This window comes from Pseudopodoces humilis, chromosome 13, assembly GCF_049639895.1.
Source record: "Pseudopodoces humilis isolate 2021_Gansu_Grassland_sample_001 chromosome 13, ASM4963989v1, whole genome shotgun sequence".
NCBI lineage: Eukaryota > Metazoa > Chordata > Aves > Passeriformes > Paridae > Pseudopodoces > Pseudopodoces humilis.
The window spans coordinates 17,015,429-17,041,958 of NC_142212.1; the positions used below are offsets into that span (position 1 = coordinate 17,015,429).

At 44.5% G+C, this 26,530-nt stretch overlaps 1 protein-coding gene across 19 annotated transcripts in view; it reads right to left on the reverse strand.

Annotated features, from left to right (window-relative positions):
* Positions 1–26,530, reverse strand: part of FOXP1 (forkhead box P1) — a 379,651-nt gene that overhangs the window by 96,429 nt on the left and 256,692 nt on the right. For all 19 annotated transcript variants that reach the window (XM_014251620.2, XM_014251617.2, XM_088062033.1 and 16 more), the window contains one exon: positions 15,002–15,121. In XM_014251620.2, the coding sequence (XP_014107095.1) occupies positions 15,002–15,121 (120 nt within the window). The remainder of the gene's footprint in view (positions 1–15,001; positions 15,122–26,530) is intronic.

Sequence of the window (26,530 nt, forward strand, 5' to 3'; positions counted from 1 at the left end):
GGCCAGGGCTGCTGTTTTTGCTGTCAGTGCAGCTCCCGCCATACAAACCCTTCTGCTGTAGCCCACAGAGGGTCAGGAAGCTATTGCTGGTGAGTGGGAAGGAACATGCACGAGATCTCTACAGGTGATGCATGAACTAATTCCTAGATGAATGAGGAATGTATCTAAACAGCCTTAATTTCACTTATCAGAAGACTTGAAGGTGAGGATGTCCACAAGAGAGGATGTCCCTGAATCAGTCACATCTCACAATCAGCCTCAAGTGCTGGCACTGCCAGCGCTGAGCTACACTCCAACCACACCTTTAATCCAAAAGCTTGCTCCAAAGTACTGCACAAACTGAAAAGGCACAAACAATGCCTTCCCTAGAGTTCAGCACAAGTTCTGAAACAACGTTTTACTTGCTGTGCCTCCGACTGCAGGGGCTGTGGAGCTGCACGTGACAGCTGTTTAACGCTGCGCAGCACAGTTATACACAGCGCTGGCAGGGGAGAGCGAGAAAAGAGTTTACAATTGAATCTGCAGAGGAAATTTGGGTAAGTTGAATTATCCATCTGGAAGCTGGCCAAGGGCTGGGACTACTCCCAGGAGAAGCGACCGGTTTTGCTTGTCCTTTGAAAGGCAGCACTTCTGAGCTGCCCGTGGCTCCTGCTTGCTGCTCCTACAAGAGCAGGGCCAGCACATCCTCTGTGCTCCTCCTGGCAGGGAGGCTTTCCTGGGATCCAGGGATCTTGTTCTGCTGCTGAGAGACCCATCAGTGGTGACAAGGGGCTGAGGGCACTGATACCCTGCAGTGCTTCTGCAAGGGGAGTGGCAGCTTGAGCCTGGGAAGCCCAATAAGAAGTGAGATGGAAAAAGGAACTAAAACCAAAAACCACAGGTAAAAGCAAATCAGTCATCATCAGGTGCTCTCACTGCTCTGGGCACTGCACACCAGAGAAGTTCCAGATCCCTTTGGGTGGTTCCCAGGTCTCTCCATCCCTGGTGTCGTCATGACCAGCGAGTGTCACCCCAAAACTTCCTGCCCAGAGATGCCACCAATTATTGACATGGGCCTCATGTGCTTCTTTTTCAGAACTGTGGTTTTGTAGTTTGTCAAAACAGGATACTATTTAAATTTAAAATGTTATGATTTAAACAAAGGTGAAATAGTTACTGCTGTTTTAGCAACCAGACGTCAGGCTCTGCTCAAGCACATGCATTTTTTGGTTTTTAAAAGACCTCAGTCCGCTTTGCCAGCACACACTCCCTGCAAACCTGGATGCAAAGACAAGTGTCTAAGCAAAACAACACTCACTTTCTATGAATTACTGAACATGTGTAATTCATTTATCTGTAATATTGTGCTAAACTCAGCTCCAATTAAACAAACGAAAACACCTGCTTAGCACACATAGATCTTTCCATACCTCAGGGGAAGACACATCAGTGTGCTGTGTAGTACAATCTGGCTCAGAAGCCTACGCTAACAATGCAAAGCTGGGATTTTTCTTTTTTTCTTAAATGCACATAGGCAAGGAGATTAAAAAAAAAATACAGACGGAGATTTTGGGGATGGAGTATTTGTCTTTGGAATTTCTATCTATAGCATGTGCAGTTCTGTGATATTTAAGTGCTCACTGGGGGCTTCTCATGGGCAGCTGCACCTGAGGGCATGCATCACTCCAGGGAAAAAAGTGGGATAATGAAAACTTTAAAACACACATAACTAGTCCCAGATATTATGACACTGTAAAACTACCAAAGAGACCTCGTGTTGACAAATTTATTGAGCCGGGGAGAAGACTTTTCCTCTTCTTGCTCTGCTTCTGGACCACAGGCATCCAGCAGCTCCATGGGACATCCCTGTTGTCCCCCCACATAAACAGGCAGGAAACACAGTGAAAATCACAGTGACACACTGAACAGACTCACCCCAATGCCGGGGCTGAGACCACCCCTGGCTCCCCAGGTGTCCCAGCAGCAGAAATGAGACATGGCCTCATCTGACACACATTTTGGAGCAGCAGAGGGGTGTGCCTTTGGGGGTGCCTTGGAAAGAGGGGTGCCTTGGTTTGGGGGCCCAGGGTGCTTGGCCAGGTGCAGCAGCCGCCATCAGCAGAGCCTGCAGCCTGCCAGATCCCCTACACTTAAATCATTTCCCATTCTTTACTCACTGCCTGCAGACAATAAGCTGTCAATCAGATCCCCAGCAGAACATTTACAATTATCTTTCCTCTTCCACACCTCAGCATGGCCCTGTGCTAGCGGCTCCATTCCAAACTGTTCACACACAAGCCATTTGCAACTCTTCTGTCACCAAAACTGCCCCAACTCCAGAGGCGGGTGAGGAAATTGAATTTCCTCGTGTTTTCAAATAAAAGTACTGTGGTGGCAAAGCACAGAAGCAAACGAGCAGGCTTCCTACAGGTGTGAGGCAAAAGCAACAAGGAATAGAAAACCTGCCCCAGTAATTATTCCAGCATTCTGGGCAAAGACGAAGGCTGTTTACAGCCTTTTTCATTTTTTTTTTCTTTAACAAAATCAAAGTTACAAACTGGAAAGTTTTTTTTTAATTATTTTTGTTTTGTTTTTCTTCCCCTTTTTTTTATTTAGGACAGGGTGGTCCCCTCTGCTCACTCCTGCAGAATTAGCAACAAACCACCACCACAATTTTGCAGCTGGCCTTGTGACCACTGCTGAATTCTCCCAGAAGAAAACGGTTTGTTTTTCCTCTGGGTAGACACAGCTGAGTGAAGGACTCAAAATGAGCACACTTTCCAAGTAAAAAATAACAGTGATGCAAGTCATAACCATACCTTCCCTTGTAGTGGCAGTTGCTGACAACGTGATTTAAAAATATCTCAGCTATGTTCTGCATGATGTTAATGCTCCTATTCCAGAGAGAAATCCCCAATACCTTCGGGGCACTTTCCAAACACTGAAGCCTGAGAAACTGTCCAGGATGGGCCCATTCCTAATAGCACTGAAATCACTGCCATTGCTAAATTAGGAGAAAATCCGTACAGTCATCATTCACTGCACTGTGACTTCACTGATTTTCTGCTCCACTGTCTGCTCAAGGGTCAGCGTGGTTAACGGCGAGGAGATATTCCCTCTCCTGTTAATTGATCTGGACACATCTTTGATGGCTGTCAGACAGAAAGGTAACTACTGCCATTATGGCTTTTCTTTTTTCCTTTTACTTTTTAACTCTTGCACAGGAAATTTCTACAACCTTTTCTGATGAAAAATAACCTGTCTGATATTTCCCCTCTCCTTTAAAATGTTTATCCTGCTCCGAATCTGCAAAGTGTGATATCATCAAGGAAGGTCAAGCTTCACAGGAGCTAATGGCTCTGCTGTGTGCTCCCACCACTTTGAAAAGACGAACAATAGTCCCTCAAGTGCTGCTGCTGGTGGCACAGCGGCAATTCACCATGGAGGGTGAGAAATCTGAAATTAAAATAAACTGCTTAAAACCTGCAGATGGAGAGGGGGGATGCAGAAGACAGAATAAAACGGGACAATCTCTGAACCCAATCAACAAAGCACTCATTGTTCCAGTTTAAGGCAAGTAACACCGCAATAAATATTGAGCCAAGGAAGTTAACCTGTATCCACAGCCTCTGAATAAACACCAAAGCTGAAAGTAAAATCAATGCCAGGCCTTTGGCTCTTGCCAACTCGTGCTTTTACTCCTTGCTTGGCTTTGTTTTTACTTTTGGGGATTTTTCTTTGCCTTCTCTCTTGTTATTCATACCTTCCTGTAGGAACTCCTTATCACACAGGAAAAGGACAAACAGAAGGAACTGCCAGCACACAAATAAACTCAGTTGTGTTCTGCAAATCTACCTGGGTGCAGGTAACTGGGAAGAAAAGGGCAATTCACGGATTCATAGCCCCTGTGAAGCCAGGGGAGTCCCCACCTCCTCCCCACACCCCTTCTCCTCACGGGTGACCTGATGCAGCCCTGCAGACCTCTCTAACCATCAAATCCAGCTCGGTGTTTACCCTGCAGGGTAGCACAGGCAGCAGAGGCTTCTCTGCAAGACACAGGCATGTTCATCTCTTATAGAAGTTTGAGCACTCAGCTCTTGATCTGAGTACAAATAAACATCCTGGTTAGTTCTCATTTTTCCTCAAGTGGTTTATCCACTCCCGTGCCAACACCTCAGCCAGTAATACAGGTTTTCACAGCAAGTATTAATTCTGACTTCACTTTTAAATCACATTTTCTTCATTTGAGCATATTATATTCCACAGAACCAGGCGTGAGCATCATGCAAAAGGCATTCTGGTCCACGGTTGTGAATACAGCTGTGTAGGCAGAGGAATATTTGTTTTCCAAGTAATTTGTGCACATTCACAAAATTACAGCTGTCTGCAGTTCTCCCGAAATATCTGTCCTGATGTTTACAAGCCATAAAATTTAATCTGCCTTTTCTAGAGTTCCAACCGGTAAAATTGGAAATTTATATGTACATTATTATTTTTCTTACAGATTGGCTACTCCCCATTACATACTGCCTATTAAGCCCACATAACATCAACATTAACTTGAGGAGCCACTGCCCTTAGACAACAGTGGACAAACCTTGGAGACAGAAGGGCTCCTCTAATACACCTCATGGATCACCCAGCATGTTGCATTTCATTCTTATCTCACAGGAACTATCCCCTGAACCCCACATGAAATGGAAGTCTGGGTTACAAACCAGCTTGGGGCAACAGGCCTTGACCCAAAAAGAGCTCGTGTTGGGATGGACAGGGAAGGTTCATCAACTTAACATGTGTCCACTGACAACAGTGACCAACCATCAAAGCATCTTCATGCATCTGTTCTTGTAAGCAAAATCACCAGGGTTAAAATGATTAAATTTGCACTGTAGCCATGAACTACTGGGCTAGGTTGGTGCTTGGCATCTCCCAACAGATTTGCTTCAGATGTTTATCTTAACTATTAAGGGTTAGCCAAAGGAATTGCATTAATTTTGGGATTTAATGTCAGACAGTGACAGAACTGGCAAGGGAGCACTGAGCTGTGGTAATTAGTGCTGCTTTAACACCCTCAGTCGGTGTGTTCCACCGCATTACGTACTCCATGCGTGCTGGCACGTGGCACGAGCTGCGCACCTGCAACGTGGCTCTCACGATACAACATGATGGAAAAAACTTTCTGAGGGGCCAAGGGTACCAAACTACAGCACCAGTGACCTCGGTGGCATCGGTGATCTCATCAGCTCCAGCACAAGTGTCGCTGTCACCTGGCTCCCCCCTCCAGCACCCATCGCTACCTGAGCACCTCCCATCATCTTCCTACCCCACTCCAAAGCAATTTCAAAACTTTTTCAGCTAGACACGCTATACCCAGGATGTAGATTTTCCAATTAGTCTCTGTTTAAACATCTGTTGGTAGACTGCATTTAACATTAGTTATTTGAGCAAAGCGCAATTTGATTAGGCTGTCTGAAACGGAGCCAAAGTCTGCAAAATAATAGCTCAATTAAATTTTGTTTTGCTTTCATTTGTCTTATACTTTCCTGAGTGTGATACAGTTGCATATAATCAAGTAAACTAATTCCTTTCACAATGAGATATTTTAGTGCTTTTTCCATCTCCTCTTAAAGTTTATTTAATAATCTATTCCATCTTCTCCATGCTTCATCGAACTTCAGCCTGACACAAAGTACATTTCTTTCTTGTGCCTTCAGTCTACTTTAATTTTCCAGGCTTTCAGTGACTTGAGATTATGCGCCATTAATGTTACACCTTAAATAGATTAGTAATTTATAAAGGGAAGATTACACATATCAGGCAAATAAAAACATTTCAGCAACACAACAGCCTTTTCTTTGCACATACCACAAAACATTTTGCCAACCTGACGACACAGCTGTAAAACTGTCAAGCTCCAAAGCCACATCCAAGCAGCATTTCCAATTGTTTCCCTGGGTTTAGTTTCTACTTATTCTGTGTTGCACTTGTTGCCCTGAAACTTCAATATTAGCTCTAGAGATTTAAACACATGAGGCAAACAGCTGCTCTCTTTTACCCCAGCAAGCCAGATCAAAATGCCTTCTCTCTTTCTCTCCTGGTTTTTTTTTTTCCTTTTCTTTTTAAACAAATTGCTGTAAATCAAGTATTTCTAGCAAAGTTGATGGTCTCAGGGCAAAATTCTGCTCTGTGCTCATCACTGCAGACTCCTCCAGTGCAAACTCCTCTCGGTCGGTGTGTGAGGAACACAGACCCAATCCTCACTAAAGAAACTTTGCCTCGAGGATTAAAAAAAATAAATAAAACAGTCACAGCAAGTTAGCTGCTATGTAGATGAGTCTACGATTTAAATTAAAACATTAAACATTTAAACATTAACTTCTTTCACACTTCTGTTAAAGGGGAAAAAAAAAACCGCAGTGTGTACTCTTTGAGAGAATTCTTTTATCGGAGATTTTTGATACACAGTGCTTTTCCTTTAGTGTTTTTTAACATATTTGTTGCAAAGTGTGAACACAAAGGGACAAGCTGAAATAGGTATCTGGCAGGCTTTTCCCAGCGCGTGCTGCCGAAAGCCACAAGTACTACTGCAGTTGTGACAAACCTGTTATTTTGCTGCAGGAAGGCGAGCGACTCCTCCAGCACTCCCTGCCCTGCCACTGGCAGCCCTTTAAAATACTCCTGCAACAAAATAACATTAAAAACCCAGAGGCATCCCGAGTCCGTGGAAGTTCAAAATGGGATATGTCCTATTTAAAATGTAGAAAACTACTAAATATGACAACCATTTGATGTATGAAAATTATTCACAACCAAAAACAGACAGTCTGGAAATAGCTGGGATGACTTCATTTAGACAGAATTACCCGAATCTGTTTCTAATATACACAGTACACATAATAAATTTTTACAATATGACAAGGAAAACAAACTTAATAAAAGTTCCTGATCTTTTGTTACACAAGCAAGCTATAGCCATGCTATGTTTATAATATTTTGCCCATGATATCACAGCTCAGTAACAAAAGCTAAGCACCACACAAAACAGTTTCTAGGTATGACTTCACCTTGCTGTGCCAGCACTGCACCCATCAGCCCGGCGGTACCACCTTCCCCAAGCCACAGCCCGTACTTGCTGGGTTGTTTTTCACTAAGAGTTTCCTTTTCTCCTTCTCCCAGGCTCCCTCTGCCTTGGGAAGCTGTGGATCTCTGTGACGAGAGTTTGTTTTTTTCCAACTACACCAGGACTCATCTGAACGGTAAGAGATTTTTAGCCTGTTTCCTTCACTCCTGGTTATTTGACAAGTGCTTGAAAACCCTGTTATAAACAATCTCTGTAGGAAAACAGATGATGTCTTACGATCACAGAAGGTAATTTTTTCAAGAACCTAACTTTTTGAGCATTTCCCAGATGCACCGCGTCAATCTTCCTGCGTTTGACTATCTCAGCTGGTTTTCCAGCCCGGGCACCGTGCCAGGCGGGCCGGACTGCCCCTCATTGTCACTTCTGTTCGATGGCACTTGCACCCACTGCTGTTATTCCAGGCTTCAGGAAATTTTCTAACCACTGGACAGGCTCCAGCACTGCGCACTAATAAGTTGCAGATTGCAGCACTCTTAAGTGTGTGTGTGTGTGTGTGTGCATGCGTGTGTCAGATCGGGGCCACACTTTGTAGGAGGGGGGAAAAAAACAGTAGTTCAAAAATGCTGCCTACTCAAATTGACAGAAAAGTGACCCCTGCACTTCATCAGAAATTCCTGCAGACTGACAAAATAAAGGAGTTTGCTTTTATCACACACAGTAAGACTCATATGGAAAAATGGAAACACTACATCACTCGACCTTAGGTTGCCCCCTTTTCAACCACAGATGAATATTATGTATAAAAATTGTAAATCAATTTGAGATGTATTAAAGGAGATTCTCTTTTTCTGTATTAAAGGTAATACCTTTTAATCTCAAGATTTATTTTGTAATGTCAAGTAAATGAGAAAGACTTAATTTCTGTAACTGAATTTTGTTACTCTTAGGTCTCTTTAGCATCTCTGCATGGAGTTCACAGAATTTCCTACCCTTTGCTTTGCATCAGGAAATAATGAGCAAGCGGCACTTACCCAACACTGAGTCACAAATATTTGCCTACATTAACAGAGCATTAAAAGCCATTTTAAACAACTTAAGGAAATTGTGCTAGCCTTTGAACTGTGATTCACTATTAGGAGAAATTAGGAAACTTTTCCTCTTCTAAAGGCAAAAATCAGCTGCTGTAACCTCCTTGTAATATCATTAGGTCCTAGAGCAGATTTTCCTCTTACAGATCCTCACACAATAGATTTCTTTGCTTAATGAAGCTACTTCTGAAATTTTCCTACACTCAGTGTTGGGTACTTTGAAATTTCAATCCTTTCACATCCTTGAACTCTCATCAACATTTTTTTCCAGACTGTGTCAATAAAATTGATTACTTGCAGTTCTGAACTCTGTTCTGCACATGGAAATAAAACAATTTGTTTTAAAGTATTTTCTGAAGAAAGCAGAACTTGGCAATCACATCTCCAAGATCAAAAAATAAAAAAGAAGAAAGAAGGACAACCCAACCAAGCGAGCCTTGCCCACGAAAAGCAAAACAAAAAGAAACCTCTCCAGCAAACAAAAGAGAAGCGAGGTCCTGATTTCATGATTTTATCACGGCAGCAACGCAGGCTCAATCCCTGACATCCCCACATCATCAGGCTCGCTGCTGTCCTCCTGATTGATATATCTCCCTGTCGGATGCGCACGATCTTTTCGGATCATTAATATGTTCATTAATTTGTTATCAATTCTGGCTCGCTGTACTTACAGCGCTCGGTGCCGCGGCTCGCGCGTGCCTCGGCAGCGCCGTGCAATCGCACACGGACAGACCCCTGGCTCCCCGCTTGCTGAGATGCCTCATACCTACACCCGATCTGTTGCTTTTACAAGTTTAATCTCGGTATTAAGGAGCCGATTGTGGAACCATGTCGCTATAACATCTTCAACCCAGCTGTACATCATATAAACCGCTATAGGAGGGGGCAGTCTCCCATCATTCCTGGCAGCAGCACATACCTTTAACTCCCTAATCTGTAATACTACAAAATACTGCTCTCATTTCTTCCCAAGCACAAGTGGACTACCAGCAAGGGTCCAACAGTGTTATTCCTAATTACCTTTTTTTCACTCTTGATCCTGTGGCGCTCATAATTAGTTACCTGGGGCTGCAATCCAATTTGAAGTGATGACAAGAAAGTGATCCATGAAAAAGTAATAAGTTAAATCCAATTTCAGCCTTCCTCTAATTAAATGCACATGGAACTAATGACTCAAACCCTACCATTTCAGTGATAATGGTAATTAGCGAGGTGGGAGTCACTCTCTTTTTTCAACACTGTAGGTGTAAACCACAAGGTAAAATGGCAGGAGCACTCTTAATTACATGTGTCATTTTGTCAGCAATTTACACATTTCTGACCAGTCAGGAAGGTTTCATTTGTTTTCCCCTTCCCCAAGGTGGGTAAGGCACGTTCAGGCTCTGGCACTGCCCGCCCCATTTCCCGCTCCCAACCTGGGCAGAAATCACAGCTTTTACAAACCTGTTCTGTAAATGCTTAATGTTAAAGCAGAAAATGATACTCGGGGAGCTTTAACAAGATAGAGGGCTGAAAATGAGGGATCCTGGGTTCCACTTCGCCCCTCAGGACTGACTTCTTTCCAACACTCAGAGGCCAAACTCCCAAATACCCCAGCAGAGCTGCACACCTCAACACCACTGAGGGCCTGCAGCTCTCCAACCTTGGGCGAGTCACTTAATATCTCTCTCTCAGGGTTTACATGGCTATAAAATGAGAATAATCATGTTTGCTGGCAGTACCTTGCACTGCCAGTTCTCCCAATATGCTGGTATTTTCCTAGAAGCTTCATTTTTTTAAATCATGATATTACAGGATAATCACAGGCTTCTGTTAAGAATAAACATATTTGTCACCTTTCTGCTCAGTCTAAAAAAGCTGGAAAAACTGAATAGTAAATGCTTTAAAAAATAAAAAAGGCAGCAAAAAAGGACCATAGGTGTCAGGAAAAAAACCCCTTAGTATCAAAATTTTCAAGCTGATCACGTAATTTTGAGGATCTGACTCAGATTTTGTTCTGTTTGTGGGGTGGATGATGTCTGCATTTCACAGACACACTCCAAGAACTGACTAACACTTATAATTGGGCTTTGGGGTGAAAAATAAAGAAGAACTAAGGGGTTCTTCAGTAGAAATCAGCAAAGCTCAACTTTGCTTAATTTCCAAAGTCAAAAACAGATAATGAAAGATTCAAGTGAAATTTTCATAGGCAAACTTCAAACGCTGCAGAAGCAAAATCTTGGCCCAAGTGCAGTTGGTGCCAAAATTCCCATTGGCTTGACTGAGGCCAAATTCTGATCAATTCCTATACTGAAGAGTGAAACAGAGAGATACTCATACAAACAAAATAAATAAATTTGCAAACTTGCTTCTTTTGCCGAATTATCTGCTGCGACAATTTCTCTACAATTTCTTAATTTCTTAAATTAAGTCAATGAATTTCTTAAGTTGTTAAATTTACCACTATGCAAAAAAAACATTCCCTGGGTGTAAAACCTGAGACAACATAACTGAGACTTGTGTGCTCCAAGTGAAATGGAGCATACCCTGCCCTTCACCTCTTGGTGTTTATTACATTGTCAAACTAACGATTTCTAATTTCATAAAAAAACAATAATAATTGCCCCCAACATAAAGCTACAGCTATTTTTTTTTTTCCTTTCACCCTCTTCTATTTCTCAAGATACTGGAAAGATATATTAAGATAATATAGCATGCAAATTAAATTCTACAAAAGCCCAGCCAAAAGGCTGCTTTAAAAAGCAGCGGTATGCAAAGGCGAGGACAGCTCTGTCCTCTCAGCCTCCCCCAGTCTCACCCTGAGAATTTAAACCAAACCCAAATTCTTTTCTTGGCCGTGACTTAAGGGGAAGATTTTTTTTTTTTCCTTTTGCCAAGCAAAAACAAAAGTTTCCATCCCAGTAATTTCATTATTTCTTTCCAAACACACGCAGGTTAATGATCAGAAAATAAATTTCATTTAATCACATAAAAAAAAGTCAAGTGATGGGTTTCAATTGCAAGATACTGATTTGGACATCCTAAATTTGTTTTCAGTCCAGTATCCAACTTCCAGCTCAATGCAACACACAACATTTACGTCTTTAAAAAAAATTGTATTTTTAGTATTGCCAAAACACACATGCACTTTTACTTTCTTGGGAGAAAAATGTGTCTCTTGATTTGTTTCCAATCTGTGTGCTCTTGCCAACAACTAAAATGCTTGAAGAACCAAAATGAATAATCGCTAAGAGCATCGGCAATTAAAGCTGCAAATTTTAATCAATACATCTATTAATACAGATATATTTATCTTGGCCAGGAAATATGTGCACATTTTCAAAATCCTAAGCATACCTGGTCTGTTAAATTATTTGTTTCACAGACTCAAGGAAATCCAATGTCTATGGCAAATATATTATCAAAAAGCCTTTAGTCTTTTTTTCACTTCCAGTAATTTTTGTGGGACTGATATTTTTTCTGTTCTTTCCCCAGCTGCTGGTTATTAAATCCATTTCTTAACTTTCAATTTTTCTTTTGTTTGTGTCATCAGGCTGCGAAACCAGAGGTCACTGCCAAATCTAAACCACGGCAGTGTGCGATAGGCTCAAAATGCGAGTGAGTCATCGTGTATTTGGAGATCTGGGGTTTTTTAGCTATCAGCAGAGCACATCTCCAGTCCTGCATCCAAGTTCCTACAAACTGAGTATCTCACGATTTGCTAAAGCCCGACCTTCAGGTAGGGTTGCCAAGATCAACAGAACCCCAAAAGGACTGCAGGAGCCCACTGTCATTTAAACACTACTGAAGACACCATGTCCCAGTGTGGCCACAGAATGCTGGGATATATTTAAGTACCTTGGCTACTTAGTCAGGGAATAAAGATGGAACAGAGGAAATTATCCATGAGGTGATAACAGATTAGCTACACAGTATATACCAGATTAATCTTCTGTGTCTGTTTGTGGTGGTGGGGTTTAGAGGGTGCATGTCCAGCCCCAGTACCGGCCTCCCGTCCTGGGGCCGGCAGGACCACGGAGCATTTTAGTGGGAGAAGCAGCAGCCCAGGCAGACAGCATCCCTTCCTGTTCCATGCAAAGCTCCCCAGCACTCGTGCTGGGCGCTGCCCACCAGTGCCCTTGCCAAGCACAGCAGGGATGAGCGATGCCCACGGTGTTCTTGTTATACATGAAGCCTGTTTGTCACAAAAAAACCCAGGTGACTGCTGACTGCTGTGGCTATTGAATGAGACATCGATGTAAGTGAAGCCCAAGGATAACTTGTACATTTTTTAAACAAATTTACGAAAAACGGGCACGTTTCCCCCACCCTTGATATTTATTCTATGTACCGTCAGCAATAGGTATCACCTCGTCAGCATGGTCCCATCTGACTTCAGGGGGTGTGGGTGCTTGTGTGGGTGCGGTTTTACTCAAAAATTCTACCCCCAGCAGCACCATTTCCTTTCAGCAACAGATTTTCATTACAAGGATGCGCTTGGGGGTGTTACATCCAAGAGGATTTCCAGTACGTTTCAGACCGCAAAAGCACCAGGAGTGAGAAGGGGAAAAAAAAAAAAAAAAGAGACTGGGCAGTCATTTGAATCAGTGAGTGACAGGCTGGGCCAGCTCTCTGTATACATTAATAAATTAGAATTTTAATTGTGTCTCTGACTGCAGGAGCTGCTCCAGTACTTTAATACGTACCAACAATTGGCTATGTTATGGAATCCACGATGTGGCCTTCACTGTTGACCTCTGCAACACAATTCCCAGTCTGACTACGGAAACTGTTTGGTTTGATCCTTTCAACTTATTTGAATCCTGACAAATAAGCTCACAGCTGAAAGGTCAACACAGTCATATTTCATCCTCTGGAGCTATTCTTAAGACATCTGCACAACAAAGCACTTCTTTTAGTACCTGACACTGGACCTAGCCAGCACAATCTCTCATTAAAAATGTCCCCAGTGGAAGAGTCTATTAAAAGGCATATGGATCAGCTATGGATTTACCAAATAAAAAATTTTTGAAAGCAGTAATGTAACGCTTTGGATTACGGCTCTCGACGCTGCCAATAAAACGTATATTTGCCCAATGACAAAATGCTTCATACTTTCCAAAAGAATAATAGCCCGGCTGTAAAGCACGAGGTGTTGTCCAGCAGCCGGAGCACAGGGGTGGGAGCCAGGAACTCATGAATCTTAATCCTACCTCTAAACCCAATTCCCTCTGTGATCCTAAGTGAGTTGCTTAACCCGCTTCCCTCAGCTTCCCAGTCCAGAACCGGGATAATGCTACTTACTTATCAGACTTTCCTTCTGGGGATGTTTTGGAGATTAGTATTTGCAAAATGCTTTGAAGATGAAATCACTACACCAAAGCTCGACGTTGTCCTCGCTGGGCCAAGGGCTGCAGCTAACAGCTATTCCTCACTCAGGCAAAACTCCCCTTGAAGTCCCCATCAGCTTTATTTGGGTAAGAAGCACTGATTCGGGCCCTTTCACTTTACTGTCAAGGCCTCTAGTGATGCTGGCTTTACCTTCCATATTCTACTACATATTTAAAGAGCCTAGCATCCGCATTTTTGTCGGAAAATAATCTGAAGAACATATAAAAGGCAAGAGAAGCAGCAATGCTGTCAGGGAGCTCATGGTGATAGTATATCAAACTAAAAAAAAAAAAAAAGTAGAAAGAGCAAAACAGACATGAGTTTGACAACGTGCTATGACAACAAGAGGAAAAAAAAATCCGGAAAGAATTTGGGGCTACAGAGGCTGAAGCATCAGATATAGAAGAGTGAGATAAGATAAATGTCCCAGCTAAAGGGCTTTGTGCAACTGCAGCTGAACTGCTGCATTCAGGACCTTATTATCAAAAATCCACTGACATGCTGCAATTGCAGAGAGCAGTAATAAAAGCAACAACCAGCTGCAAACCAGCAAAGTGGTCAAGGGTCTGGAAGTGCCAGTTTATGAAATACATAAAGAACTAGATACATATAATTTGCCAAAACTGGCAAGTATATGTTAGTATCTCAGATGTTTGAGGAGTGTGAACACGAGGCAAGGCAAGGGACTGACTCAGTATTTATACAAGCAGTATTACTTGGAGCAAGAGGATGGAATTAAAGTGGAAAGTTCCTGAGCATGTGCTTTGTTATGGAAAACTATCCAAAGGAAAATAATAGCAGTCCCACCATCACTTGGGATTTCTAACACTAGAATAGCAAAAAAAAAAAAACAAAACCAAAAAACTGTGATACATGACCTAATAGGTCTTTCTTGTCTTTAACTCCCCGTGATTTATCCCACAAGACTAGCAGAATGTACTCCAAAGCCCCATATGTGTGCATACATCTTCTGTTTGGGAATGCTGTATTGGTTTTAGCTCTCTGAATTCATAACAGCACAAAGCCCTCTAATATTTAGATTTTATTTCTGAAGATGTCCATAAATCAGCAGACAATAAAAGGGGAAAAAACACGCTGATGATATGATATCCTAGTATTTCCCAATATCCTTGACACAGCAAATCAACGGTTTGAGTGAACACAGACTACAAATGGAACAGCAATCAAACAGAAATGTTAATGCAAATCTCCTATGCACACTGACACAGTAACAAAAGCTATTCCATTTTGTCATGATCCAGCCCTACCAGACGCTAATAAAAGTACATGCTCACGATTTGTAAATACGCCGTAGGTGGGACTTTCAAGAGCACCCAGCATCGATCCTGCTGCCACTTACACCAGCCACTCTGTGAACACAGGGAGGAAGCTCCTGAAGGTTCCATCCCAGTGTTCGCATGAAAGACGCATTTATTCAGCTTTTACAAGCCCCAGACCCCCATGGCTCACGGGCTTCCCTTACCTGAAGGGCTGGCTGTTTGTCATTCCTCTTCGGAGACTTTATTCCACTAACTTGTTGCTGCTGCTGCTGTTGCTGCTGCTGCTGCTGTTGCAGGAGAAGCTGTCGTGCCACCTGGAGAGCCTGTAGGGAGAAAGAGGTTGGAGAATTGAGTTCACAGCCAAGAGGGCATGGGGAGCTACACAAACAGCATAGGGGCAAGGCAGTTCCTGCTTATGGGGTACTGCTCCACTCCTGATGTATGTCCACTGAAAAAAGCAGTGGCTTCCACTAAAATAACACCTTGCATGCCATGGGGTGATATTCCCACCACTGATTTCCCACTTTGACAAAGCAGAAAACCAGCAGTAGCTGATGCTCACCTCCTGGGTGTGAGCCTCAAGTAACTGCAGGAATCCTGTGGTCAGCTCCACACAGTTAATTCTGTCCCCCTGGAGCAGCTCACAGCCCTCCTCACTAATGGGCAGCCTCCTGTGCTTTCAGCTTTCAGATGCCTCCTCTCCAGCAGATCAGGTTTTGTATACAGAAGAGGGCAGTCATATATCACTGCTCCCCTGAGCACCAGAGAACATCAGGGAAGATTCTGGATGGCCATGGTGGGAAAAAGAGGAGAGGCAGCAGCAGACAGAGCCACACTAAAGGCTGAGAAAGCTGCAAGGAGCTGGAGAGAATGCAAAGAGAAGCAGGGACAGCATTTCACCTCACCAAAATCCAGGACTTGGACTTTGATGATCCTCATGGGTCCCTTCCAGCTTAGGATATTCTATGAAAATCATTGTCAGCTCATGATGGACTCACTGGGAGGGGGCACAGCAGTAAAGGGACAGTGTGACAGAGGAGGGGCAAGGGACGTGACCCTGAAAGCATAAGCAGGCAGGATGTGGAGGGATTATTGCAAAATGTCATGCAAAGCAGAGTCCCTCAACACTGGAGCCTGCTGCTCTGCAAGGCCCAATTTCTCCATCAGGCAAGGAAAAGAAACCAAGAGAAGAGAGAAGTGGAAAAGATGAGGAGCAAGTCCCTGCCCTGGCTCCCCCCTGACTCCCCAGCCAGGGGACAGCAAGGATGATCCCTGCAAGACAGACTGTGGCACAGCTGAGGCTCTGCTGGCGAGACCCCAGCCTGCTGCTCCCGGAGGATTCACCAGCACCGGACCCAGGCCTCCTTGGTCTCCTTGGAGACGTTCAGTACATGTGTAGGTGGAAAAGTGGGAAGGCTGAAGACTTCATTAATGTAAAACAAGAAAAATAGTCCCTTTGCAAGATGCCTACATGGAAGAAGAGAAAAAGCCTTCCCCACTCCTACTGTGTATGTTCTCTGAGTGATTTAATTAATACCTCTTTAATTAAGAAGTCAGATATGCTTCAGGTTTCACTTGCTCCTTCAAGTTGCAGAGTATTTAATCTCAGCACAGAACTGCTGGGAAAGGTTTGATATCAAGGTCTGCAAACTCGACTCCCCCCATCCAGTAAAACCTTGTTATTTTATGGCCTAGGCCCATCTTTTTAGTTTTGGAGAGACACTGGTCAGCTCAGTGGACTGAAGAACCACCACTGCTGACCACGGCAAGTGGGCAGGAGAGACCTTATAATGCTCTGGCAACAAGCCCACCTTTCCTATTTAATAACAAGTCTACACCAGATCAGAAACACTCTCTAAGGGTGGATGTGATTTCCAGCAGAGCTTGGTACAGTGCAGGTAAAATTAGATTTTGCACTTCAGGCTGGTCGGAGCTTGGTGCACCCATAACATCTCTGAATTGGTCCATGTCCCTGCCATGGGTGCAGGGAGCTCCTGGGCACGGATCACACACACAGCCACCACCCCACAATGGTGCACCATCAAGAAACCAGGAAACCCTACAGCCTACCAAAGAATTCAATGCAACAAAAGAAACCTTTATGCAGAAAGTGCTAAGGACGCTTAAATAAGGTATAAAAATACCTTATTTTTATTGAATTAACTTATTTAGCTGTTAAAGCATCTTCAAGGGTGGGCAGAGGCAGCAGAAATAAAACCTACAAGACTTAAGGGGATGGGCAACAAATACTCACTTATTTAACAGGGGTGTTGTATGGCTTATTTAATTAATGAATACTTGTAAAGCACTCTGAGTTGCTCAGACAAGAAGCTCTATACAGTACAAGCGCAACATATTATTATATATTATTAAGACTGGCTCTGCAGAAGAATAATTCCAGGTAAATGTGCAATCAAATGATCATTTTAGTTCCCAGTAATTAGATTCAATAGGCCAAAAAAAACACAGGAGCCTTTCTTTAATCATACACTAAACAATCAGAACATCCCTAACCTTTCAAGCTACAGCCTTTTTGAATAAAACATCATCAACTTATAGATATTATTCCAAAAAGAACCAGTCACCATATGTGTTGTCTCTTTGAAATACAGTTGCTATAGCAGACCCTGCATGCATTTCATGTGATATGATCATATTCTATCCGTTCTGGCAGCTGAGAGGTTGCACAATTAAACTGGCTGCCAGAAATTTTTGAAGATTCCCAGAACAAGTAGCCATACAAGAAATGCCTGCTCTCTACACTCGAGCTGGCCACGGAGCTCCATGGAGCTTTGGCAGGGTGGCCACTGCCACCATAAACCCTCACCATGACTGACCCCACACCAGGGAAGATCTCTGGCTGTGGGGACAGGCTGGCACTGGCAGAGCTCTGCTGGAATAAAGCCAGAGCTCTGCCCCTGCTCCAGTCCAGCTGCACAGCACCCACATCCCTCACACCCACCACTGTCAGGGTCTCCATTCCAGGTGACATCTACACCACCCCATTCCATGTCTAGCTGCCACCTGTGCTGGCACAAACCTGGACCAGAGATGGCAAGAGGGAAGGACCAGCACAGAGGGTGAAGCAGGGCTGGAAGGAAAGGATTAGGAAGAATAAAAGTGGTCTTGCATCAGGGATACAAGCAACCAGGATGGACAGGAACATCAGAAGGAAAAACAAGGTAGATGCAAGTGAGATGGCAAAATGCTGACATTCCAGGGATTACAGCTTGAAGTGGCATTTCCCATTTCTCCTCTCAAGATTTTGCTTTTTCACTTACAAATAACTGACAGCAGTAAAAGCTGAGCATCAGATGAGCTTGGGTTTAAGATGTGGAAGGTTTTTTATAGCTTAGATATGGTTCTTACGGAGCATCTGCATCAAGGAGCTACCATGGCCTTGGTGGTACAGTGAACACAGGGATCCCTCTGCCTCTCTACTTCTCCCTGCTCAGCCTTTCCTCCCTCCTACCTCAGACCAAGACCTGTCCTTGCCACTCCAAGCCACATCCAAACTCCTCACACATGATAGGACATGTACAAGAAAGACGGCTGGCTTGGGATACACTGACCCTCTCACACACAAAATACTTCAAAGCGCTTTCGGAGCTTGCCTTCATGGAATTGCTTTGCTGATGTCAGTTCAAGCCCGGTGGACACTCGTACAATCCAAGCCAAGAAGCATCACACCTCTACCCCCTTTCCCTGGTTCCAGGCAGTGCCGCTCCCGCATGGAGCTCATCCCTGGATGCCGGCGTGGGAGCCCTGCTGAGGCTGCCGGTGCTGCACAGTGCTCAGGCGAGGATAGACAGGGAAATTAATTTGAGTGAAGTCAGTCCCACAACCTTCATCAGCACGGAGATTCGCAAGCAGGCCTGTACATTAATAAAGCTTCCTGTGGGAGTAGATGTTGCCTTTGATTTGCATGTGAATTCAATGCTAGTGAGAAGTGCCAGACTGTCAGACATGGAGACCAAAGTCTCTTATCTTTCCAAAAGCTTCTGTAGCAGTTTCCCCACATTTCCTTAATCATCTGCCTTGTCCTCAACTTACTGAACAGGCAGTAGAGAGTAAAGCTGGATTCGGTTCAACTTCTGCTGCTGCCAAGTCCTGAAACAAGGGTGCCAGGACTGTTTACTGCTAGCCAACAGCTCTGCTAACGTGGCCCTCTCCTCACAAGCAGGTGCTCTGACATCTCCAAGCTCTTTTCACACATTCCTCCCCACTGTGGTAGTTACATCTTAAATCTGCACCACGTGCTTGCAAGTGAACAATTGCCAGGGGCCATGAAAAACCAGCTTGTGTTTGTGCATCCAGACAACAGCGTGCTCCTTCATGGACAGGCAGGTGATGATGCCAAGAGCCCCCGAAACCACAGAGGTGCTTCAAATATCTGGCTCTGTATTTACCAGCAGCCACAATATCTGCACTGCTCAAAGAGCCTGCAAGCTTGGACAAAGCTTCTTGGGACACCCAGACACTCCAGCAGTGAATCACAGAGCAGCAGCAACCATCCTCCTCTCTGCACCAAAACACAACAGGGAAATCCTCTCACTTACCAAAAAAAAAAAGAGAAAGAAAAGTATGCCCCCAGAAAATGAATCTTCTATGGATTTTGGTCACTATACACATGGATTTGAAGGACAACATCAAGGAAAGGCTGCCTGCCAGCCATCCTATGCCTAAATGCAAGATACAGTAAATGAACTCCCAGGGTGTTTTCTTATCCATTAGGAAATCACCCAGACATAAGGAGATTTTCTGGTGTAAAACAGAGATCAGTAAAAATGCAACTGAAATACAGCACTTGAGAGACATTGCACAAACTTGGAATGGTATTTAAGAGTCAACACTGGGTGACACCTAACCCAGGAAAAATGTTAACAGTACATTAACTGTGAGATGAATCAAGCCTGTTTCATTCACAGCACAAGTGGGAAGCCCCACTGAAAAGCCCTCTCCCTGTGCTTAGGGAAGTGCCAACCATTTATTATTTCCCAACCACTTAAGCACCAGGATGGGAAAAAAAAGTACACATTTGAGATGACCAAGACAATTTTACTGCAAGACAGACAGAACGTGACTTGTTTGCCCAGCTGTTGTTTGCCCAGAACACTGGGCACTGTTATCACCCCAGTTAATGTTGTAATTCAACATTTCCATGCAAGCACCTTGACCTTTCAGTTTCACCATCCTCTTTGGGAAAGCTCTGATGAAGGGTAAAAATGCAGCCCTGCCTCTGAATTCATGTAGCCAGAAACCTGATTTGGGAAGGGGGCTGGGGAAGGGAAATACATTGGAAAAAGAGCGTAGAACTTTAAAAATAGAAATGCTGCTTGAATGCCATATACTTGCTTACAGTGTCAGTACATAAGGAAAACAGTAACAGGATCCAGTTGCATGGAGCCTCTTGCTAACTTGTTCCACCGCTGCAGCCAGTACAAGGCAGCAACTCTCCAACTTTTTTCCATCATCCTATTCCTACTGAAGAAATAGTGCTCCAGCTCCTCCCTTCCCATCTGCTCCAACCAGTATTAGTATCAATCAGTTATTAATGAAATATGATGACCTACAGCTATAATAGGCCTGGCTCTAACGCCAGGCGAAGCTTGTTTCTGAACTCGAGGTTTATCAGGCATGTAAAGATCAATCCAGGGAACTTTAGGATGTATGGAAAGGTATGTACACTGGAGGGTGGGGAGAGGAGCAGCAACCATGAGGATGTGAAAGAAAGGGGTGTCCTGTCCAACTGCCAATTCCCAGGGCACTTGGGCAGTAATGAATGGGCTGCCTCCAAAATATCTGGATAAACATGCACTCAGAAGTTGCAAGGAGGGCACAAAACAAAATCCCATATGTTTTTACAGATTCCTAAGGATTCCGGGCCTTTCCAGGTAGACAAAGCGGCTTATCAGAAAAGCAACTTGAGAAAGGAGGAGGGAAGAGTTCCCTGAAATCAGAGGCGGTCCTGCAGCCATCTGAAGTGTCCAAGCAATAAATCTGGAAAGTTAGTTGTCAGCCAACATCATATACTGTCCATAATTTCAGTTATGGTCATTAAACAGCAAAATAAAATGAAACAAGCAGAGAGAGATGAGAAGGGAGAAACTTTAAGGGCAAAATCTGCCCTTGGAGCAAACATAACACTACACTGGTCCCAGATCTTGTGTGTTGACCTCCGATAGCTGTAAGCTACCACTACTGCTCAACTGCCCCACTGAAGTTTGGGCAAAGCACTGCTTTGCAGCAGCAGACATGCAGTCCTCCCATCCTCTGTTTCTCCCCACATTTCATGCCCTGAGGAATCGCCCCATCGGCAGCTCCAGGCACCTCTCCCAGAGGAGCACGGCCCACCTCCCAAAAGGGCTTCTTGCTTCCCTTCAGTCTCGCAAGGCAAGTACCTTTGTTTCTCCTGGGTGGGACGAGGGGGAATTTAGACTCAGCCAGCAATCTCTCTTCTTTCTCAGCTCCCATCTGTCCTCACACCCCGCTCCACTCCACAGCTGCTCCCAGCAGAGCGGCAAGATGCAGCTCTCAAGCTCGGAAGCCCGGATGCACCCGAGCTTCAGAAATGCTTAATTTCTCTCCCACTCCTGCCTCCTCTACCTCCTCTCCTGCGACACTCTCTTCTCCTGGAGCAGCAGATGTAGAGGAGCGGTGGTAGGAGGCAGACACATTGGAGGGGAGCCCTGCTGCAGTTCTCCTCCGGCAGGCTCAGGAGCCGCACAACGTGTGGAAACCAGCGAGGAGCGGAGCAGTATGCAAAGGGAAAAAAATAAAAAATAGTGCAAAGCGACAGCAGTGGGTAGTGCTGTTCCTTTGGGAGGAACAGAACAGGGGGAGGTGAGATGAACCAACTAGAGAATAGGAAAGGAACCAAAATGAAGAGGAGGAATAAAATGTAAAAGATGCAAAAAAGAGAAGCAGATGTTCTTGCAGCACTTATTCCCTCTGACATTCGCGCCCAGCTCTTCCATCTTCCTCCAGAACTGGGAAATGAGCTGCTACGTGCTCCCTTCCCCATTGCCACCACCCTGACCCTGTGCCACACACAGAATGACACAGCCAAGAGTCCCAACACTGCTCTTGGCACCACAGTGGGGAAGCGTGAGGATAGCTACATGGGGCTCTGCTATGGAACACAGCTAGGATGCAACATAACCTGGTGAAGCACTCCTGCTGTCCAGCCTTCTCAACCACCTTGGATTCAAACAATCCCCATCCTCATTTCATCTTCTTCCTTGTTTCATTAAATAATCCTTCTCCACCCACCCTGTTCCCAGCTCCACTGCTGCAGCAGAGGGATGTCCTGAGCCTGGGGAGATGTTGCAGGTTGTCTGTACCCAGTGCCTCACTTGGCTGCAGCAAATATGCAAGGCTGGTTCCATCCAAGGGCTACCAGCCAGCTCATCGTGGAGGGGAGCTTCAACAGCAATCCTTCACTCAATGAAATGGTCAGCTGGCCATGCAGACCACAGCAGACTGGTCTGGCCAAGTGACTAATGGGTGATTCCCATGCTGGAAAATGAGAAGGGACCCGAGGTCCACATGTACAAACCCTGGCTCACATCCTGTCCCTGATGTGACAGGGGCACACTTGGAGCAAGGGAGCTGGCAATGTGCCTCATGCTGAAGCATCTCCTAGAATAGTTCAGTCATAAGGAAAGAAGATGAATCTTTATTTTTCTTCCAGCAGGCTTAGTTTCTTTCCTCTGGAATAGATCCTGGCTACCAGTTAAGGAGATTCCCTCCAGAAAAAGGCACTGGAAACAGAAACCCTTTCTTCCAAACCCACAGGGTGGAGCTGCCTGTGTCCCAGCTCTGCTGCACTTCGTGGGCACTGAGGTTACTCCTGCCAGTGGGAGGACGAGTGGACTCCATGCCCCTGCCCTGCCATCCCACAGCCCATCCCATGGGTCCCTGCCTGTGAGGACCCAGCACCACACAGGGGGAAAACAGATTTCCGAAAGAACCGATTTTGTTTTGCAGTTTATTCATGAACTCCACCAATTTTAGGGAAAAGGTGGCTGAGATATTTTCTTCAGTACTTGGAGCCACTACGGGGATGAAGGGGGCAGGCAGCGAGGGACAGCAGGGCGAGAGATCAGCCTCGGCCAGCGCCAGGAACCTGCAAACCCTGAACCAGCTACATCAGGGACAACAGCTACAAAAATCCCTTTTTTGAGGCATAAATGAAATCCTCAGGCGGTTACACCGCAAAAACACCTTCTGTCCCTTCTTTTAAAGAGTCACAGTCAGGACTCATCAAAGCCACTTAAAAAGTATCTGGCAAAAAGTTCCCAAACATTAAAAAGGGTTCTCTTTATTTTGGCATGCCAAGACTCACAGCATGTAGCGGTCTGTACCAGCAAGAAAGGAGGGATGGGCCAACACATCCTGGTAAAATGAGAAAGGATACAAATCTTGGCTCCCCGTTCAAACTGAACCAGAACTGAACTGTTCCTGAGTGATGAAAAAAATCTTATGGGATTTCCAGCTCATTTCTGTAGGCCCGAGATCAGATTCTGAACTACTGTGTTTATGCAAAAGTGAACCAGACCTTTGAATATTTGGAGTATTCACTGCTGAGCTGCGTTTTTCTTGGATGTCAAAAGCACGGGAAGTTCTCATATTTTTTAAAAGAGAAGAGAAGAGGGATAAGGTGGGGCGGGGGGGGAGAAGGAAGAGAGCCTTTTTGTTGCTACAACATAAATAGTATATTGCATACAGCTGCTTGCGCGCTTCCCTGTGTGGTCAACAAAACAGGGAACATATTTTAAGCTTGTTTTCCAAAACACTGCATGACAAACTTGTACTCAGAGGCCCATGAAATACAGCCCCTGACTGTGGACATCTCACCACGCTCCATCAGACACTCGCTGCTGCTGAGTGAATGAAAGAAGCAAAACATTGGGACAGCCCAAAACACGGAAAACTAAAGCTGCAAATCACATCTCTGCACTTCTGTGGCACAACCTAATTTAGAACTGCTTGTAAAAACTTAATTTTAACAGATTCTGGTAAAGCAAAAATAGGCAAGGTTCAGATGGAGGCGACAAAAATGATTAGAGGGCTCAGCAGATATGAGGTAAGATTGATAAGGGTGGGAGTGTTTAGTTTAGCGAGTGATGAGTAAGAGGGGAGATGATAACAAGTACACAAATTGTGACTTGGCCTGAGAGGGTACATCTGGTGCTTTTGCCATTTCTCATAACACAAGAAAAAGGGGACACTGAGTGAAGTCAGGAAGAAACAGCCACCAAAAAAAAAAAAAAAAAGCAGATAAAAGGATTTTTTTTAATACACAACTCATAATTACTCTCTGGAACTTACTGTCACAAGATATGACCAGGGCCAAGAGCATGGGGAGGATGCAAAGAAAGGATCAGACACTTGCAGAGATAGTCATGAGAGCATTTACAGCTACCTTTGGAAAGATAAAAATAGAAATCAAGGTACAAATGTTTATGTTTCAGGGCACAAACCAACCTTTAATTGCTAGAGGCTGGGAGAACATCTTCCCTCATGGACAGGTCCTCCATGGGCATCTGCCCAAGGACTTCAGCCAGGGCTGGAGAGATCCCCTGTCCAACAGGATGCAACTGCTCCTGCTCTTCCAGGTACCTCAGTCCTGCACCTCTGATCCCAAAGCCCATTCCTCAGCCCATCCTGAGTCCCCTCAACCCTCAGGGAGCTTCTGGGCAAGGGGGGCCAGCCACGTCCCCCAGCCCAGCCTCTGCCCATATCCCCTGGCCCCAAGCTGCTCATTTCCTCTTTCTTCTTTACATCACATTTAAGTTTCAGGTCCTTATTCTGACAGCCCTTCCTCTCCCTGCAATTTCGACTGCCATTTTTTCCTCCCTCAAACCCAAACCCCCAGCTCCAGCCCCTGCCATCCACTTGGGCTTTCCAGGGAGCACTGACCCCTGGAGCCAGAAGGCGAAGCATCCACCTCCTCCTGCCCAGACCCACCAGCCATGCACAGACTTGAACGCAACTTCAAGATGCAAAGGCAAATTTTCCCTTTCTCGATGTGAAGCCGTTCCACAGAGGAAACCTACATCCCTGAGGAGGAGGAGGACCCTGTTGCTGATCTGGCACCTGCGAGGCAGCGGCAGTCAGGCGCTATTACGGACCGCAGAGCTCATCAACGCGCTGGAACTGACATGCCACTCAGGGAGACAAAGAGAGATTTTGAAAGCAAGTCAGTCTATTAAATTTATACCTACCTGCACAATGTGAAGCAAACCACATCTCGGTTTCCTTTCATGTGCATGACAGTCTTAACTTGTTTCTTTTAATCCCATAAAAGCAGCTAAAGCATGCAACATGCTTCCCGGAGATGAAGCAAACCTGTATTTTACTTCCTGACAGTGATTTAGTTTATAGGGTGTTGATTTTTTGTTTTTTTAAGGATTTTTTTTTCAGGGAAGATAATGAGCATTGTCCAAAGCTGGTATTATAAAGGAAATACTACATGCTACATGCTAGACACCTGGCATTTAAAAGAGAATCCCATAAACTAACACTGTCTGTAACGGACCAAACACAGCTGCAACCCCTCACACTGCACAGACACCAGCACTGGAGGCTGGAAGATCCCAGCATCTCTCGCCAAGGTTTTTTTTTTTGGAAATCGGCACCCTTCTGAAAATTCAAAGCATCTCTCATTTAGTCAGTCACACCCCAAGTAGGACCGGGGAGACAACCAGGGCTCAATAAATCCAGCAAATCCAAAGGGCCGGAGCAGTAATTCATGGAAATATTCCAGGCAAGGGGGGGGGGGAGGGGGGGGGAGGTTTAAGTGCCTTTAATTCCCAGCTGCAAGCCCAACAAGCTGCCAGAAGGCAGAGACCACTGAACACAAGGGGTTAATGGCCTTGCTAAAGAAAATGATACACATAATTTCCTTTTATCATAAAACAATACGTTTATTATTTTCTGTATATCTGTTAAAGGGCATGGCCTTCTGAGTGGAAAACAAAACACAGCTTGGTCACATGTTTATTTGCTTCAGCTACTCCCTTTCCCTTCTGATAAATAATCAAACATGCCATCCAGAAAAAACAAAACCAGTGAGCTGGGAAATTTGATGGTCATCAAATAGACTAAGATACCAAGAAAAGCAGCCCACTGTTCCCACAGAGAGTTTTCTGCCCCACACCTACACTAACATCTGAGTAAATAACTTCAGTCACTCTTTCCATTTTCCCCATGAAATTACTCCTACTGTTAAACAAATTGTCCTTAAGGCAGTTGCAAACACCATTTTTTTTTTTTTTCTGCAAAGTAGAACAACTTCTGAACATTAAAAAGCCAGACTAGCAATATATTTTCAAAATATGTTTGTTGTACTTGTGGTTTGGCTGAACACACAGCTTGATTTCTCTCTCTCTCGCTCTCTTTTCTAGGAAGATGGGGGTTTACAGTTTGAAATTTTAAAGTGTATTTGGATCTTGGAGAGGCAGGAAAAGCCTCAAGGAGGATGGGTTTTCTCCATAGGACAGGCAGCGTATTTTCCATTTTCTCTTATGTTTCACACTATATGTGCACCACGAATGCTTGCCAAAAAAAAAAGAAAAGTTACCTGCTATTTCAGTGGACTTTTGCGGGGGGGAGAAACCACTGAGAAATATCAAGCAGTTTTTTAAGTCACTTGAACAGAGGGGGAAAAATCCAGCATCCGTGTTGTGACATGGATTACCCAGAGGATCTACACTATCTTCCAACAA